The sequence below is a fragment of the Beauveria bassiana genome, assembly GCF_000280675.1.
Source record: "Beauveria bassiana ARSEF 2860 unplaced genomic scaffold BBA_S00020, whole genome shotgun sequence".
Lineage (NCBI taxonomy): Eukaryota > Fungi > Ascomycota > Sordariomycetes > Hypocreales > Cordycipitaceae > Beauveria > Beauveria bassiana.
The window spans coordinates 495,353-513,316 of NW_007930855.1; the positions used below are offsets into that span (position 1 = coordinate 495,353).

The window sequence follows — 17,964 nt, forward strand, 5'->3', positions numbered from 1 at the left end:
CTGTCTGCATCCAGTTCTCCCGCTAACGATTCAGCAAGCTTGCCAGGCTTCTTCTAAACGACGCCAAGTTTCTCCTCTCCTACCTCCAACTTTCCCATTCCTCCTCTTCTTCTCCTCACGGTTTCTTCTTCTCCAGACCATTCTTCTCGCCCATAGTCCCCGCCGTCGAACCAGTTTGCCAGAATCCTGCTCCTTTTCCCACTGTACAGCCTGCCTCGTGGCCCCTCAACATGGCCTTGCAAGAAGAAACCAAAAAGGTCGTGTCGCAGTTTGATTTCTCCGACGCCGACATCAACTCCCATGTCGCCGAGTTCATTAAGCAGATGAGTGCGTTTTCCCCAATTTCGAAGCGCCCTTCTGCTTGCGTTGCTGCGCAATGGCTAATCACCCTCTACCCAGACACTGGCCTTAAGCAGGACGGTACCAGCCTGAGCCAAATCCCGACCTACGTCACTGCTGTTCCCAATGGCACTGAAAAGGTTCGTCATCCGCCTTTCCCACCTATCCGCCGTCAAGCTTACATGCAGTAGGGCCTATATCTTGCCGTCGATCTCGGTGGCACCAACTTCCGCGTGTGCTCAATCATGCTTAATGGTGACACCACCTTCAACCTGACCTACAATAAGGTCGCCATTCCTAAGAAGCTTATGGTTGCCAAGACGGCTCGGGAGCTCTTTGCTTTCCTTGCCAAGCAGATCGAGCTCTTCCTTCGCGAGCATCACGCCGAGCATTTCGAAAGCCACGTCCGTCGACGCCACACAGCCAGCACTCCAATGGGCTACCGCGACGAACACATTTTCCGCCTCGGCTTTACCTTTAGCTTTCCCGTCCAGCAGCTTGGAATCAATAAGGGCAAGCTTATCCGATGGACCAAGGGTTTCGATATCCCTGATGCCATCGGTAAGGATGTTTGCGCTCTGCTCCAAGATGAGATTGACAGACTCCGACTCCCGGTCAAAGTCGCTGCCCTTGTCAACGACACCGTTGGTACGCTCATGGCCCGCTCCTACACATCGGTCGGCAAGCATCAGTCTATTCTTGGTGCTATTTTCGGCACCGGCACCAATGGCGCGTATATGGAGAAGACTTCCAATATCAAGAAGCCCATCACGGGCGACTACGACACTTCTACCGGCGAAATGGTTGTCAACACCGAATGGGGTTCATTTGACAATCAGCTCAATGTTCTTCCCAACACACCCTGGGACAAGAAGCTTGACAAGGAGAGTGTAAACAAAGGCTTTCAAATGTTTGAGAAGCGTGTCTCTGGCATGTTCCTTGGCGAAATCGTTCGACTAGCCATTGTAGATATGTTGCAGAAGAAGTCTACTGGCCTTTTCCAAGACAACAACTCGAGCTTCAACGATCATGTCACCACCACCAGCATTGATCCCAAGTCCACGCTCTTCACACAATGGGGCCTAGACAGTGCCGTCATGTCGGTCGCCGCTAGCGACAACACCCCCGAACTTTCCACCCTGCGACAGGAGTTGGAAAAGACTCTGGGCATCTACTCTGCGTCTCTTGAGGACGCACAGGCGTTCAAGGCCATTGCCAATGCTGTCGCGCGTCGCGCTGCCCGACTTTCTGCTGTTGCCATTGGTGCCATTGCTATTCAGTCCGGCAAGCTTGACGATCCCGAATGCGAGCTTGTCGACATTGGTGTTGATGGCAGTCTTGTTGAGCACTATCCGTTCTTCCGTGACATGATTCACGAAGCTCTGCGAGTCATGGATGGCATTGGCCCCAAGGGCGCCGAAAAGATTCGCATCGGCATTGCCAAGGATGGCAGTGGCGTTGGCGCTGCTTTAATTGCGCTGGTTGCTGCCAGTCGTGAACAGCCTGGCGATTTCCTGGCTGACTTACGTACTGATATTAAGCGTGGTCTCGACCGCCTTCCCCAACAAAGTATGTTATCCTTCGACTCGAATGCCGGCTTAGCACTAACACGATCTAGTCGAAGAGTCGCCCCTGTCGCACAATGCGGTGCTTGCCATTGGCGCCATTGCTGCCATTGGCGTTGCGGCTTTGTGGTACTGGAGGCGACAATAGGCCTTTTCTTGTTGGCGTTTTGTTATGGCGTCTCTTCATGCTTTTGCAATAGTTTACACTTGTACATCTACGAAATGACACTTTTTGGATGTGCTGGTTCTGCACTCCTTCAACGAGATGCGTCTCTTGTAATTGTTTCATTGATCATTCAGCTTGTAGCGGACTAAATGCAAGCCATCTATTTGAGTGTATGCGTGATTGTTTAATTCGCCATGCCAATTAAATTATGCTTCTCAAGACAACGCAACGCCTTGTGCTCCTGTACAGCAAGTTTTCCGTCGTGTTGGCCCCTGTGTGATCACCCTAGCTTCCAAAAGCTGCGGCCGGATAGGACCGATCTCGCTTCTTCTTGGTCGCCGCGCTCGAGCTGCTGCGCGAACTCGCTCCCGACGCCGCCCCCGACCCGGGCTCGCTCCCGCCGGCCAAATTCCGCCGCGGCGGCGGCAACGGTAGCGTCATGTCCACGGGCAGGTCGTTCCACTCCATCTCAGACCGCTGGTTCTGATACGACCCACCCCGGGGCGGCGGTGGGCGTGCATCGCTGTTGAGGTTGGCGGATGTTTTTGGTGGCGGACTCACGAGGGCTGATGCCGCGCTGGGCGGCATCTGTTTCGGCGGCTCTGGACTCGCGGTTTCGGTGGCGGAATTTTTGTTCTGGGATTGCACGGCTTGGAGGACACCGCCGGCGCGGACGGGCCGCAAGACAAGAACCGCAGAGTCAGGCCGCAGACGGCGGTAGTAGCCTCCGATCGGGTCGCCGACGGGCTGGAAGCCGCGCCGGCGGTACCACGCAAGGCCTTGTTCGTTTTCGGTCCACACGTGGGCGGTGACGCTGCCGAGGGAGACCGTCGAGGCGGCGTGGGTGAGTATGTCGTCGAGGGCAGCGTTGGCGAGGCCAAGCGCGCGATAAGGCGCGAGAACGCCGAGGCTGCGGATGTAGAGGTTTTGTGTGGCAGCGGCGGTAGTGGACGGCGACGGCGGCTCGAGGATGCAGACAATGGCGCCTACAATTTTGGGCTCCTCGGGGAGACCGTTGCCGTCACCGGCCCAGGTGATGACGCGGGAGCATCCGTGCGAGAGCGCGGGGTCGAGAGCGGCGGCGTAAAAGCTGTCGGGGAAGGCGACGGGGAGAAGGAGGGCGTTGAGACGGCGCAGGGAGGGAATGTCAGAGGGCTCGATGGCGCGGATCGTGGCGTTGAGTGGAAGAGAAGGACGCGTCGTGGAGGTTAACGGCGGAGGTATAGGGAGTTGTGATGAGGGTGTCGGAGCGGTGGTTGTGGTAGTTGATGACGGAGGAGGGTTATAAGAGGGCGCTTTGGGTGGTTGGAAAAAGGAGCGTATGGATTTTTGGAGAGGCACGCCGCCGGGTTTTGACGACGGCAGCGACATGGCTGCGCTTTGCGTGGAAGAGAAGGAAGGGAGAAGGTTGAGAAGGTTGTGGAAAAGGGGACGCAAGGGGTCAAGACGGCATTGTATTGGGGGTCTGGAGGGGTGAGCTCCTGCCGAGGGTGGATGCCATTTAGCTTTTCGGCGGGTTGTTGAGAGGGCCAACGTGGATGGACTGGGGAAATGGGGATAGAGTTTGGGCTCTTCGGCGGGGGATTAGGCTAGTTGAACAGCACGAGTGTATGATCTTTGAATTTTTGATTAAAATCTAATGTCTTTCAGGAAGGTAAGAGTAAGGCAGAGCGATGATGAATGGGTTTGTTTGTATGCGTGCATCTCGAAAGCATGGTCGAAGTGGAGAGTATACGAATACTCTCGAGGTGATTGAAGTAGCATCGTTCATGAAATGTTGTGACGTGCTCGAGGCCGTTGTAAGCCACCCAGTGTCCGATCACTTTCTCCAGTCATGATGTTGTCAATCATCATGCCAGCAAGCTCAATCTTTGGGAGCATAGGCATGCTGCGGGAGCAATCGAGCTATCGTGTATCTAACAAGATAATTGCCCCGGTTGCTGCATCGTAGTAGACGGATGGCTGTGCAATGCGTAGAATGCGTCCTGCAACGTCTTTGGTCATGCGGTGGACGTAGGCACGTCGGGCATGGGCACGTGCCGGTGGACGTGGGCGAAGCAGTTGAACGGTTGCGCATGCGGGATCGTGGCTTTCGATCTGCAATGATGGGAGCAGTAGGCAAATCCCCGTGTTTTGCGTGCAGTAGTGCGAAACACTGAAAGGGTGTGCACTGGCGCCGTGTTTGATGGGGGCGTTAGGGTTTTACCGTGTTGCATTTGTGAGAAGCAAAATGGTTGGCGGCGATTTGGTATTGAAATGTGCGGCTGGTATCGCAGGGCAAGATTAACACGTCACAAGTGACCGAATCGCGTGGTCTCGTTCAATAATAATTTCAAAGTCTGGTTAATATGAGGCTGAGGAGAGTGCCACAGTCAGCAGTTGCAACACTCGGAATCAGCTGGGGGTTAGCCGGTAATGACGAGTTGAAGCGCATTTGAGGAAGCGAGAACGGGTTATTGTGCAGCAGACGGCACGAGAGACTATGCACCCAAGGTTCTCTTAATCACATTCATATTTTACACTCAATTGAGTATATACTTGATTTAATTGCCAAGGCTCACGCATCGTGTACCTACATGCATGTGCTTTCACACCCGCTGTAATCACAGCTGTCAACCACTAGTCCGTCCCCGAAAAGGCTGCATCGATCCCAGGCTACCTAAATCCACCTCTTGCACCCGACATCTGGCAACCCAAATCCACCCCTGGTCGATTCGCCTTGGGTCGCCGCATCGTTTTTTTCAAACTAGATCTTTGAATCCTTATTGGGAAGTTGCTTCTCTTTTCTCCTCTTGCCATTTTTCGACCGCGGCTCACATTGCTGCTTATATACCCGCGTCTGCCCTCCTTTACGAGACTTGGCCGCCGACACAGAGGGAGAGGGAGAGAGCGCCGTCATCCGCCGCCGCCCTCCCACCCCCCCCCAAAGGGCCTGCCGACCCTCGAAACCCAGCCCATCCCTAATCTTTGGCCTGGGCTTCGTTTCCGATTGCTTCATCGCGCGACCGCCCATCATGAATAGCCCCTCCGGCCGGGCTGGACTCATCAGGGCTCGCGACGAAGCCGGCAGCATGGAGAAACTGGTATGATCCTGCCCGCAGCACATCCCCTCCTCTTTGTCGTTGGTCGTCGCCGCCGTCGGTATGGGCAACCGTTTTTTTGCGCCTCTGACAGACCACGCGGTGCAACGGCGAATTGCGCCTCTCTCCCATGTTTCGCCTCCCACGTCGTGCTCTTACTGACAATGGCCTTGCTCTCCTCTCCTCTAGGCTCATTCTGTCCTCGACGATATATTACATAATGTCATCTCCGACCTCCTCGTCAAGGTCCACCGCGAGGAGAAGCAGGCCAAGGCCACCTCAGCCGCCATTCGCATCGAAAAGCTAGCCTCGGATGCCTCCGAAAGCTCAACTCCCGACTCAAAACCCGACGGCCGCATAGAAACAGACGCCGCAATATACGAGGACGGCAAGGTCACTCTCAAGGGCAACCCTTTGAAGACGACCACCGAAATCCTCTGCCCCAAGTGCCATCTGCCCCGGCTGCTCGCGCCCACGGATGGTAAGGGTGCCGTCAAACCCGATCCGACCGTCGTCTACTGCAAGCGACACCCCTACATTGACAAGCCCGGTTGCGACATCTACGGTCAGACCTGGGTCGCTCCTGGTCCGGGACGTGGAAAGAAGAAGAAGGACATGGAGAAGCCTGACCCGGCCGATAAGCCCGCCAATGTGCTGTCCTTTCCGTCCGCCACATGCAGCAAATGCAAGCGATGCATCCTCGTCACTCGATTAAACAACCACATGGGCTCCTGTATCGGTAATAGCGGCCGTAATGCCAGTCGCGCCGCCGCCCAAAAGATGAACGGTAACTCTCAGCATGACAGCACCCCGCCTTCATCACAAAAGGCCACGCCTGCGCCGGGATCACGCGCCTCGAGCCCTAGGAAACGAGATGCCGCCGCTAGCGACGAGGACGAGGACGAAGACGACGAGTCCGAGGCGAGCCCCAAAAAGAAGAAGATCAAGTCGGCTGCCGCCGTCACCAAAAAGGTCATTCTCAAGACGAAACCCAACATGAAGCCGGAAAAGGCACGTGTCTCGTCGCATCTTAAGCAGGAGCACAAATTTGACGACAGCGACTCGACGCTAGATAAGACGCCCACAAAGGCACTGAATAAGCATACCAGCCCTCTTAAAAAGGTCAAGGTTCAAAAACCCACGAGCTCGCCTCTATCACGGAACGGGAGAGACATTGACATGAGGTCAGAGTCCTCGGATCCAATGTCTTCGCCTCCTGGCCGATGAGGGCGTATGCCTGCTTCGCCTCGGAATTGTATCAACACACTACTATTTGGATAACCATCGCACTCGATTGTGCACATCAACACCGCGACAATGAGCGAGTGCACCTTGACTTAATTGCGTCTCTATACCGGACTTTGTTTCCCCCGTCATATACGTTTTTGCATCAGGGACAGGCTTGCTCCCTCCCTTGTTTCACTACCTCATTATCATTTTCTACCGATTCTTTATTTTTTCTTTTTTCTTTTTTTTTTGGCTACATTTACTTTTGCCATCCTTTTGCGCTTTTGCCTTATTGCTGATACTTTATCTCGATTCGGCGGAGGAGGAAAGAAAAAGATGTGGGTTAACGGGAACAGCAGTACAAAAAGAAGACTACATCCTTAGCATCACCGCACATGCGGGCCTGGCGGCGTTTTATTGGAGAAACTGGCGTTTTCTTTTTGCTTTGTCTTGCATTTGCTCTACTGGCTGCAGTGAGCTGCTCTTTGAAAAGAGACTTCTTTTTTTGTTGGTTGGTGGTGGGTGCATGGATGGACAGGTATTTACAGGCGAACTCGAAAGTTTATACAGTCAATCGGAGTGGAATGAATCTTTTCTATTCTCACCGTGACCAATTCGTGTTCTTTGACTGCTCGACATGAGCAAGTATCTTTGTGCATGGGTAGAGTAAATCGTAGTGCTTATTTCGCTTATGTCCAAACACGGTCATATTATCTACCTATACTTCAAACGCACGCCTTTCTTGGGAAGCATTCTCTAAGTCCGCGCTTCTCATAAGCGAGAATATTATTTTCCCGACATGTGTGCTTACAATTCCTCTTCGGACCCTTCCACCACTTTGGCCGTCACGATACGCACCTCCTCCACGGGCCGGTCCTCGGCCCCCGTGGGCACCATGCCCATGCGCTTGACCGTGGCGAGCCCCTTGGCCACGCGCCCAAAGATAGTGTGCTTGCCGTCAAGCCAGGGCGTGGGCGCGAGCGTGACGAAGAACTGTGACCCGTTGGTGTCGGGGCCCGAGTTGGCCATGCTGAGGACGCCGGCGCCCGTGTGCTTGAGCGCCGGGTGAATCTCGTCGGCGAACTTGTCTCCGTAAATGGACGACCCGCCGCGGCCGGTGCCGGTCGGATCGCCGCCCTGAATCATAAAGTTGGGGATGATGCGGTGAAAGACGGTGCTGCTGTAGTAGCCGCGGCGGGCGAGCGCGGTAAAGTTGGCGCAAGTCTTGGGCGCGTGCTCCGTGTAGAGCTCCAGCGTGATTGGGCCCTATAGAGGTGGTTAGAGAAGAGTGAGGCAGATGCGTAGGAATGGGAGGGAAGGGATAAAGAACGTACCATTGTGGTTTCTAGTATTACATTGGTCGTCATGGTGAGAATTGACTTCCAGGATGTGAGCGCTGGGGAGGCAGTGAGGTGCTCGTCGCGAGAAGTTCGATGTCGAGATGCAAACGTTGTCACTGGTGAGTGGGGCGCGACAGGATGGCGGCGCTGCCACTTACAATGGCCAATCACTCGGCAAATGCGGTGGATTTTTACAAGACGAATGTTTTGCTTTCACTTGGTGTGTGCAATGAGTTATGACGTCAGTCGGATTGAAGGACTAGTTACAATATTCATCATGCTATCAGTCGGTGCTGTGACGTATGGCCGGTAGGCGAATCTAATGTGAGATGCTCCGGGGAAGTCAAATTGACTTGTCTTTCTACAGATTATATCCTAGCTCAATCTTAATCGTGAGAGGTTCTTACACCTTGCTGAAGAGTGTAACGCAGGAGCAAAAAAGCCTCAGCTGGCTGTCATTCAACAGTAGCTACATTGAACTGGCTGTCATGGCTGTAGGTCGACAGCGAATATGATATTACTCTGCCGCCTCACCGTCGCCGCCACAACACCGCGAGAAAGCGCGCTAAGAATTTATTTCTCACAAAGACGAAAAGTTTGTGTTAGTGGAGCACTGCATCAATTTTCACGAGTTCTTTATGTTCGGTTTCACCGTTGAACACAACTTTCCTGGAGTGCTACGTCGCCTAAAGCCTTAGTCATCACAGGCTTTTAGAGACCACGTCTCTGCGCAAGTTTGCTTCAAGCAAGCGACAGCCATATAGCAAACATCAGCTTTCTCTCCAAGTTCCCGCCTCGAGGCTGTCAAATTTCAAGACCTACCCAGCTTTTTCTCCCGAAACTGGGTAAAAGATATGGCGAGCAATTCGTCGTTAATTGTCCCCGTTGGCGGAGGACTACTGGATGGCCTCAACTCGACCTCTCACAACGCCACCTCGCGGCCTGACACATGGTTTGGGGCCCTCCAAGACGTTGATTTTCTTCTCCTGGAAGCCAAACTAGTTCTCAGCGCGGCCGGGATTATCTACGTCGGCGCCCACGCGGCTCTGCGGAGGCCACCGTCGGCAGCGCTACCCAAGGACAAAAAGGCCCGGCGCAAGACGGAGGAGGAGGACAAGCTGTCGCAGGGCCTGGAAATGTCGGACGCCATACTGTTCCCCGTCATGGCTGGCATAGTCCTCATGGGCCTGTACTATCTCATCCAGTGGCTCAATGACCCCGCCATCATCAGCAAGATTCTGCGCTGGTACATGTCGATTGTCTCGGTGGCGAGCTTGGTGACCCTCTACGCGCACGGCGTGGATCTGGTCGCGGCGTTTGTGTTTCCAAAGTACTGGAGAGGTCCGGATGGAATTTTACGCACGGCGAATCAGAAGACGCAGGCTGTTGTTCGGTGCGATAATGTTGGCAATGTCGGCGATGGTTCCTCTCCGGCTACCGGCAACCCCTTACCAGGTGTTCTTAGCCTTCTCGCTCCGACAAAAAAGCTGCAAAAGGTTGCTTGGGAAACGAGGGCTATCTTTAAGCGAGATTGGCTGCTCAGATTCTTTCTGCAGGGAGTGGGCGAGGAAAAGACATACATCAAGTTTGCGACAATGATGGCTCTACCGTTGGCGGCTGCGACGTCAGTTCTTTACTTTTCCTCCAACTCACCATTTTTGTCCAATATGCTGGGTTACGGAATGTGCTACTGCGCATTCCTTGTCTTGTCGCCCACTGACTTGCTCATCGGTTCACTCGTGCTGTGGGGTCTCTTTTTCTACGACATATTCATGGTGTTTTACACCCCGTACATGATAACAGTGGCGACAACTCTCGAAGTCCCCATTAAGTTGCAGTTCAAGGCGGCCCAACGTCAAAGTATTCTTGGTCTGGGCGACATTGTCATTCCTGGCATGTTTATTGCCTGGGCTCTCCGTGCTGACCTGTGGCTACACTACAAGCGCCTGGTCAAATACGAGTCGACAGAGTTGAAGATTCTGGAAAAGGATGCCGCTTCCGGCGAGCTGGTGACTCGCAGCGAGACAAAGCACCGCGAGATAAAGCCCCCCTACGTAGAGGTCAAGGGCAATTGGGGTGACTGGTTCTGGACGCGTAGGCTCATGTACTTGTGCGCCCCAAAGGAGGTACCTGTTTCGGTGGCGGCAGGTAACTTCAAAAAGACGTACTTTTATGCTTCCATGGTCGGCTACCTATTGGGTATGCTAGCTACGCTGGCGATGCTTCTCGTCTTCAAGCGTGGCCAGCCAGCGCTGCTGTATCTTGTCCCAGGCGTACAGGGCGCTACTTACCTCACGGCCATCGTGCGCGGTGAGCTAAAAAGCCTGTGGAAGTATACTGAAGACGGTAGTCTTGATACGGTCGATGTGGTTGTGGACTTGGACGCAGATGGAAACCCTTTAAAGACCATTGGCAAGCTCGAGAATGGAGTCGTGGATACTACGAAGAAGGATGACAAGGATGCCAAAGCGAAGCAATCTGACTCGAAAGGAGCTAAAGCCGGCGCTCACAAGAAAGGGGAAGATGGGAAGGATGGGAATGAGGGCAAGGAGAAGAACCACCATGTCTTTTTGTTTTCGCTCGAAGCGCCCCCGGACGACAAGGAAGCATAGTTTCATCGTGTATAAGATAGAGGCTTGGGCTACAGTTTTTTTACTCGGCCTCGTGTGTGAAATCATTAGAATCGTAGCGCATGCGGTAAATTAGACATGAATCGAATAAACTTCAGCATAAGCAGAGATCTGCTTCCTAATACTCCTGTGAATATGTCCTCGGGCCAGACTGAGAGCGGACTATCTTCTTTATTTTGCAGTGGTGCATTAGGTCTTAATGGCGGCATTCCCAATGTCGGGGTCTTTGCGCGATTGCCTCGTGGTGATCCCCAAAGACAAAGCCAACAAGACCAATCTTGGATACTTGTAGCAAAGTACGAAGAGACAAAATGGAAGAAAATGAAAGAATGTTTTTGATCCCATGTCTCAGAATACGTTGAAACGGGTCTTTAGCGACCCGGCGAATCTTGCAGATGATACAAGATGAGCCAGCTGATGAAAGACAGACCCAGAGGCAGCGCGTGCGCGGGAAACGGTGAGTACATCATGGACGTCGAATACATGAAAAGATGCTCAGAAGTTGTAAGCCATCCTCTTGCGCTTCGTTGTAATTTTTCAAGTCACTGTAATTAGAACATGTATTTTGACTTTTCTGGGTGGATGTCAGCGAATGAATTAATTTTCTGAGAGGTTTTCTATTCTATGTAGAGAACGGAAACAATTGTGTCCGGCCAGTCTCCGTCTCCAGCAATGTAGACAGAATAAAATTGGAGTTCTCAACCCGTGCGTATTGTATAAATAGGATATGCTGTCTTCTCTGAACGCACATTAGATACTTCTTACATATGAGGTGGGGTTGCGAGAGTGACGCTGGGTAGACAGGCCCCGCCTACAAATAGACTTGGAAAGCTCTCATCGCAAGCCCAATCTTACATCTGCGTTCAGCGCCTACTTGTTGTTTCGCTTCATATTTCGAGATCGTTTCGACCCTTGTATTCGCTGGTATTGATTTATTTGCTTTTCCGCGCTTCCATCTTTACCAGTCAGCGTACGTGCATGTGGATGGTTCCAGCTTTGCCTGAACAATAGGTCTCTTGAACAATCAATCCCCGAACAGCCCCTACCGTCATCTGAACTGCGCAGACAAGAAACTCCAAAAAGGCGCTCCAGAAATTAGATAAATATGGCCACGGTCATACAATGGGTGCTTGATACGCGAAAACTATGGCCAGAAGCCGCCACGACGGCCGAGTTGGAGCACGTGGTAAGCTGCCCGTTCCCTCGGTCCTACTGTCGTCCTCCGTCTCAAATGCTGAGAAGAGTCCCGTTCTCATACAGGCTGCGCGCGCCATGAACCTGCTGCTCGATACCGAGCGCGACGCCGTTCTCCGCTACTACCACGTCCGCGACGCCAAGCTCGCGCTCGGCTCCGCGCTCCTCAAGCGTCTCGTCATTGCCCAGCACGTCCCCGGCGTCGCCTGGGACGCGGCCACGGCGGTGCGCGACCCGCACACCAAGCCCGTCTTTTACCACCCGGCGGGTTCTCCGACTCGCCAGCCGCTCCTCTTCAACGTCTCCCACCAGGCCGGGCTGGTGGCGGTGCTGGCGGCGCGCGGCGCGCCCGACGGCACGCAGCTCGGCGTTGACGTTGTGTGCCCCGGCGAGCGGCGCGCGCGCGACCTCGAGGCCCTCCGCACGGACGGGTGGGCCAAGTACGTGGAAATGCACGACTCGGTGCTGTCGCCGGTGGAAGCGCGGCGGTTGCGTAATGTCTCGGCGGAGGGCTCGTCGTTTGAGCAGGGCGCAGATCGCAGGCTCGCCTACTTTTATGCGCTGTGGTGCTTGCGCGAGGCATATGTCAAGATGACGGGCGAGGCTCTGCTGGCGAGCTGGCTCGGCGACCTGGAGATGCGCGGATGGGCGCCGCCGCCGCCGTCGGGGGACGCGTCCGACGAAGGCCGGCTTGAGGTCTTTTTCGGGCCGGGGGGTGGTAAGCGGGTGGAGGACGTGGATCTGCGAATCGAGTGGTTCTTGGGAAGAGAGTACATGATTTCGACGTCGGTTCGCAACCCGGATCCCGGTGCGCCGCTGCAGCTGGGCAAGTTTGAATTGCTAGATCTGGATACAGTTTTGAGGCAGGCGGAGGAGCTCAAAGCTACAAGATAGGATGTAATGGGTAGGAGCGTACGCATGCACGATATACTGCGGGCGCATAATTACACGAATGTTGGAACTCTGGCAAGGAGGTTTGTGGATCTTTGCAAAGATACGTCGTTCATCATTTTCCTATTTCTTGTTCTTTTATATTGCGCTTCCACAGACGGCGTTGTCGGTTGTCGCATGAAGCAACTGTCATATTAAAGTCAGGAAAGAGGCTCTGTCGCAAGGGGCGTTCACAGGTGCTTCCCAAAGAACGTCAGCAAGGTCTTGTAGCCGCGTTCGTACTCGGCCTTGACTCGATCGTCGCTCAGGTCGGAGCGAGCAGCCATCCAGCCGTGGATCTGGTCGGGAAAGGTCTCGACGTGCTTGGGAACGGTGAGGGCGTCCTCAAACTTCTTGACGTCTTCGGCGGGCTCGTCGCCCGAGGCGAGCAGGATGAAGGGAACCTTGATGCCGGGAGCGTCGGCGGCGTCGATCATGGCGGGGTGCACCGAGGCAGCAGCGGCAAAGGGGTTGGAAGATTCCTTGACGGCCAGAGCAACGGACTTGCCGCCCCAACAGTACTATGCCACACAGTCAGTGGTTTCTTCATTCTTACGTTACTCGCATGCATGCTTACGCCGAGGACACCAACGCTGGTGATGGAAGAACTCTTAGTCTTGATAGCCTGAACGTAGCCAGGCAGAGGGCTCGCGGCGCTACTGGGAGGGTTCTTCTCAAAGAAGGCGCCGAGATCCTTTTTCTTCTGCTCGGTGTCCGGCGGGTACCTGCATTGATGAGCTTTGGGCTGTGGACGTGTTGTCTGAAAGGAAGCATTACGTACCACTCAATGGGGCATGGTTCACCCTTGAAAAAGTCGGGAATATAGACTCTGTACTTTTGCTCGCCGCTGTGGGCAAGGATATCGGTGCCCTGAAGGGTTTGCTCAAAATAACCAAAGATGTCGTAGATGACGACTATGGCCTTGGTGGCGTCGGCGGGACCGGTGACGTCTTTTCCAGCGTCCGTTAGTATCGCGGTTGTATCAATTGAAGATCTTAATCAATGCGTCTCCAGATGATACCCACAAGTCTTGTAGCCTCCAACTTCTTCGTATTTGCCCTTGGCTTGGTAGCCCTTGGACACGATCGGGGGCAGGTTGCAGCAGGCCGCAGAGTGGCCGGAGGTGGCTGGCATGGCAGACATCGTGAAGGATACGAATTGATCGTTTCGAAGATCTCTACAGGTCACCAACTGCTTTTTCTACCCGAGTCAGTGGATAAGTTCAGAATGCAGTGTGATGTGGTTGACGCGGAGCTAGCGTCGGCACAGTGGGAAGCGGTAGTTGAGCTGGCTGAGACGAACCTATGCTTTGAGTGCTTACCCCGAGAAGCTTGCGATGAAGAAAAAGAAGATGCGGAATTGAGCTCTCGCGGAAGGGGAAGAGCGGTGAATTTATTAATGCTCAAAGGTTACACCTTGTGGTCTATGATGTTGGTTTGCGCAATCTATCCATGGTGGGGTGCGGAGGGGTTGCGTTGCCCGGTGGTGGGGCCTCAGGACGCTGATTTGATGATGTCACAGATTGATTGCGATCGCAGCCGCGTCGATAAGTTGACACTCGCAGTGCGGACGAATGCTCTTGCAGAGTTTACTTCTCATTTTGCCACACAGTGAATCAGTTAGAACTTTATGCAGTTAATTTGTGGCGTTTATGCAAGCCACTTTATGTATGTGCAAAACGTTTGACAAGTCTCTGTGCTCTAGTTTCTACAAAGAGCAAGTCTAGATATTATCGCTCAAAATTCTCATCTACCTAAGGATGTCTCATGTGGCTCGCTGCCGTTGGGTAACATATTTCCACGTCCGCAAGGATGTCTTGCTCGTCCGAAAGTAGTCTGGCACTGCACAACGGCTGGGTAGTCAGAGCTGGTAGAACTTGACGCGATGGTCATATACATAATCACTCCCTTTGGTGATTTTTTGGATCAAATGTGTAAATTTGCGAAGCTTAGTTGTTAGCGATAGCTGCTGTCTCTGGGCGTCGACTCTTGTTGGCCAGATGCCTCTTCCATATGCCGCAGCTACTCTGCGACGAAACCTTGTGCGTTTCACAGAGTTTGTTTGTATAAATTGCTTCTGGATCAATATCTTGTGATGAATCTATAAAAAGCAACCCATATTGCGATAAAATTCAGCCCAACCGCGCCGTGTGAGAGCAAGCCATCACGTTTAGCGTTATCAGCTGAATAGTAACACCGGGAGGCTAGGTTACTAGATAATCGAATTACCTTTTATTACCCAAGTTTTGGTTACATTCGTCGACCTCACATCGTAGCTAATGCTACGCTCCTTGCCCACGCCTTTGCGAACCACATGTCACAAGGCACGTGCTCCAATTGCAATATTGCCAGTGTTCGAATGTTTCTAGCGTTCTCGCTCGCCATAAGCGGAACTGATTGTCCATAGCCTGTAGAGATAAATGCCCTTGTTGATACGACACCATGGCCTCTTTTTCATTTTACATGACATGGAAAGCTTGACGAATTGACAAGGATGGCGCAGAACTAGACGTATTGCGAGCCACCCCATCGATAACTAGGCCAGGACTCAATGAAAATCTTATTGAGTCGAGCGTGAGAAAGAATCAAAAGCTCTTGTCTTGACGCTTCGGGAACACCGTAGGCAAACATTGCTTTAAGGACGGGCGTCGCTGAGATATGGCGCCGCAAAAGAATACACCGGGCTCATCTATATCGGCCTCTCTGCTTCTCTCGTTCCGATTCGCTTCTGGGTCTTGTGACTCAAAAACACCATGTGCACTGTGATTAGCAGGCCTATTGCAATTTATTTGTACTTTGGTGGTTTCTTGCACAACAAGCGAAAGTCTGGTATCGCAAATATCGGAAGAGTACCGAAAGGCGCCACGAGTGATGCTGACTGGATGGCAGCACACCCTCAATACGATCAATCACCAACAAAGATGGTGTATTGCATGCTGCCCAGCTGAAAAAAATTGGCTTGGCGGATTGGAGTCTCGACTTACGTGTTTTGTTCACCGTTCTTGGTTCAATACTCGGCACAAAGCCTCTTCTGGTCCCGGAACCGCGAGATTTGTGCATGCAACCATGGACCGATCTATTAATGCGAGACAAGAATCGGGTAGCGAGAGGCTGATTTCCGATTGCTAACAAAAGACCATGATAAGAAGAGGATCTCGCCTTGTCCACTTTTCTATTTCCCATCAAGCTGACTCTGGAGCGAGAGGAAAGAAGAGGCTGAGCTACTGAACCGGGAACTTGGGCGCCGCCAAGATGTCAAGAGCTGAGCAACACCCAATCAGCGCAAGCGGGTCAAGTGGCTTTGAGTCTTGCGGGTCGATAATTGATGGGACCAGAAGCATGGGGTGGCAGAAATGGAGCAGCACATGGTGGCAGATAGATTCGCTCCCACTCGGCGACAGTGTGGGACGTGGCGCGACGAGGACAGAGAGAAGAGGAGCAAACGAGGTCCCTGGTGGAATGGACATGGGGAGCAACGGAGTGGTCCATTGGTGGCGCGCCGATGGGGAGACAACAAGAACAGAGAAAGGTGAGATGTGCGGAGTCGTTGTTAGATTCGGATGTGTAGGTCTGAACGGGCAATATAGCGAGACATGGCAATAAGCGGAAACATGAAGGGCCTCCAGTGGGCAAGGAAGAGAAGAGCGGGTGGGTTTTGAGGCTTGCAGCGTCAGTCCAGGTATTACCGGGCGAAATTATGGGGGGAAAATGGCAGCCAATGGTGTGTTGACTCGGGCTTTAGGTACTTTCTTCGTGCTTGTTTCATTTTCAGGAAACAGGTCTGTTGTTGATGCATTGTGAGCCAAGAGGGGTTGGTGGCATCCAACCAGCACCTTGAGACCAGGGCTTAAAGAACTCGTCACTTTTTCTTTTTTTTTTCCTCATGCTAGCAAAGTGGAGAGAGTGCCGCGGGAGGGGGCAAAGGTAGGAACAGATGAAGGATACCCGAGTTGCCGGGGCTTGTCTAATCCCAGAAAAAAAAAAAAGAAAAAGCAAAGGGCTTTGTCTGCGTGCAAGTGTGGTACCGACATGATGGAATGAACCCTCAAAGGAGCGGAAATTTCCTCTACTTTTCCAGGGCACGCAGCGCTGCGGCAGATATTTCACACCGCATGAGCGTTTCCTGTCATCGTTTCATTTATCAGTCTTGATTTGAAACCGTTTACGGGTTCCTTGGGCAGCAAGGAGGGTCGATAGCCGCCAAGACATTAGGAAAAACAATGCAACAAACGGTATGTTTCGTGATAATCATCAGCAACAGCAGGCTTCACTTGTCGCGTTCCCAGTACATGAACTTGGCGTCCGATCGCGGACAATTGCCGAGCAAGCAGATACTAGTAGGAACCATCAAGGATCAATCAGACACGGGACATATTAAACGGTTTCAATTGCTCATGCACACGCCAGTGCAGGTTTTTCGCTGTGCGGCATAGCGGCGCGCCAAGTAAAACCCCCCATATCAAACTCTTGTTGGCCTCGAGAGCCGGGGACAGCTGTACGAATATGCCATTTGGGCTTTGTCTGGTCTTGGGTCAACAACTTATCGCTGCGCAGTGTGCCGCCACCTTTCTTCTTTCAGCATTAGGGCCTTCGAGTAGTTTCAACTTACAAGCTGCTCCAGCACACACCCCCCAGCAGCGTCGCAGAAGATCATGTGGTCTCAACGTCCTGTGGACATGGGCAGAGGAAACCCAGACGCCCGCATTCTGGTTCGCTTTTAATTATTATGGAGTTGTATGCGGAGGACGCCCCATAACGCTTGCCAGATCATAGTAATAATCTCGCAACTTATCAGTGCCTGTATTAATGGGTACATTCGAGAGGCGTCCGCGGTGGGTATAACATCGAGGATATTGCGCTTCAAGTTGGCGAGACCCTGGCACCATCTTGCGCCACGGCCCGATTCGAAAAAAATAAAAAAAAAAAAAATAAAACGGCAAAAAAGGTGAGGCTTCCGAGGGACTCTGGATGTGGCTTTGATTAATTAGTGTGTGCGAATCTATGTTGCATGGTTGGCATTGGTTGTCAGCTTGCAGGCTTCCTCTGTTGTCCTCAACCCGCTAGCGCCAAGATTCTCTCGCTCTGATCAATAATAAATGACAATTTCTTGACTCGACGATAAAAGTCCAGTTGTACTGCAGCTTCCACACTTGGCCCGCCGTCGCAGTCATCGCAACCCCATGCATGTAGTTGGGCATTCTCTTGCTCGAACCTCTTCGGGCGTTTCCCGACAGCCCTTGTATGTATACTTGGCAGTTACTCTGTACCTAAGCGATTCACGACTGCACACGCAGTTTGAGAGCAGTGGCTCACGAGTATGTTTCAATCAGGAAACTCGACTCTTTCAAACGTCACTGTCGATATGCGCAACTATAGCAAGCAATGTTTTTTCAATAGTCACTACCGGAGAGTATTTGCAACGAGGAATCTGGAAATACAATAGTATATTGTTTTATAGTCGGTTTTATAGTTCGTATCTCATGGGGCACTCCAT

The 17,964-nt window shown here is 52.7% G+C and overlaps 8 protein-coding genes across 8 annotated transcripts; 5 read left to right on the forward strand and 3 right to left on the reverse strand.

The window, feature by feature from the left end:
- Window positions 1-230: 230 nt before the first annotated feature.
- On the forward strand, window positions 231-2,052 carry BBA_06788 (hexokinase-like protein; the record flags this gene model as incomplete). The annotated part of the gene is made up of 3 exons (XM_008601885.1): window positions 231-479; window positions 531-1,908; window positions 1,958-2,052. The coding sequence occupies 3 exons, from the start codon at window positions 231-233 to the stop codon at window positions 2,050-2,052; spliced, it is 1,722 nt and encodes a 573-aa protein (XP_008600107.1).
- Window positions 2,053-2,355: 303 nt separating this feature from the next.
- On the reverse strand, window positions 2,356-3,441 carry BBA_06789 (Acyl-CoA N-acyltransferase; the record flags this gene model as incomplete). The annotated part of the gene is made up of 1 exon (XM_008601886.1): window positions 2,356-3,441. One exon carries the CDS (start codon window positions 3,439-3,441, stop codon window positions 2,356-2,358), a length of 1,086 nt encoding a protein of 361 aa, XP_008600108.1.
- Window positions 3,442-5,084: 1,643 nt separating this feature from the next.
- On the forward strand, window positions 5,085-6,377 carry BBA_06790 (transcriptional activator; the record flags this gene model as incomplete). Its single annotated transcript, XM_008601887.1, has 2 exons — window positions 5,085-5,153; window positions 5,340-6,377. The coding sequence occupies 2 exons, from the start codon at window positions 5,085-5,087 to the stop codon at window positions 6,375-6,377; spliced, it is 1,107 nt and encodes a 368-aa protein (XP_008600109.1).
- Window positions 6,378-7,184: 807 nt separating this feature from the next.
- Window positions 7,185-7,744, reverse strand: BBA_06791 (cyclophilin type peptidyl-prolyl cis-trans isomerase/CLD; the record flags this gene model as incomplete). The annotated part of the gene is made up of 2 exons (XM_008601888.1): window positions 7,185-7,643; window positions 7,712-7,744. 2 exons carry the CDS (start codon window positions 7,742-7,744, stop codon window positions 7,185-7,187), a joined length of 492 nt encoding a protein of 163 aa, XP_008600110.1.
- Window positions 7,745-8,571: 827 nt separating this feature from the next.
- Window positions 8,572-10,329, forward strand: BBA_06792 (signal peptide peptidase; the record flags this gene model as incomplete). The annotated part of the gene is made up of 1 exon (XM_008601889.1): window positions 8,572-10,329. The coding sequence occupies one exon, from the start codon at window positions 8,572-8,574 to the stop codon at window positions 10,327-10,329; it is 1,758 nt and encodes a 585-aa protein (XP_008600111.1).
- A 1,123-nt stretch (window positions 10,330-11,452) lies between these two features.
- BBA_06793 (phosphopantetheinyl transferase) lies at window positions 11,453-12,435 on the forward strand (the record flags this gene model as incomplete). The annotated part of the gene is made up of 2 exons (XM_008601890.1): window positions 11,453-11,533; window positions 11,608-12,435. The coding sequence occupies 2 exons, from the start codon at window positions 11,453-11,455 to the stop codon at window positions 12,433-12,435; spliced, it is 909 nt and encodes a 302-aa protein (XP_008600112.1).
- Window positions 12,436-12,662: 227 nt separating this feature from the next.
- BBA_06794 (dienelactone hydrolase) lies at window positions 12,663-13,614 on the reverse strand (the record flags this gene model as incomplete). The annotated part of the gene is made up of 4 exons (XM_008601891.1): window positions 12,663-12,992; window positions 13,049-13,196; window positions 13,253-13,421; window positions 13,497-13,614. 4 exons carry the CDS (start codon window positions 13,612-13,614, stop codon window positions 12,663-12,665), a joined length of 765 nt encoding a protein of 254 aa, XP_008600113.1.
- A 2,108-nt stretch (window positions 13,615-15,722) lies between these two features.
- BBA_06795 (uncharacterized protein) lies at window positions 15,723-16,308 on the forward strand (the record flags this gene model as incomplete). Its single annotated transcript, XM_008601892.1, has 3 exons — window positions 15,723-15,999; window positions 16,058-16,191; window positions 16,243-16,308. 3 exons carry the CDS (start codon window positions 15,723-15,725, stop codon window positions 16,306-16,308), a joined length of 477 nt encoding a protein of 158 aa, XP_008600114.1.
- Between the last annotated feature and the right edge of the window lie 1,656 nt (window positions 16,309-17,964).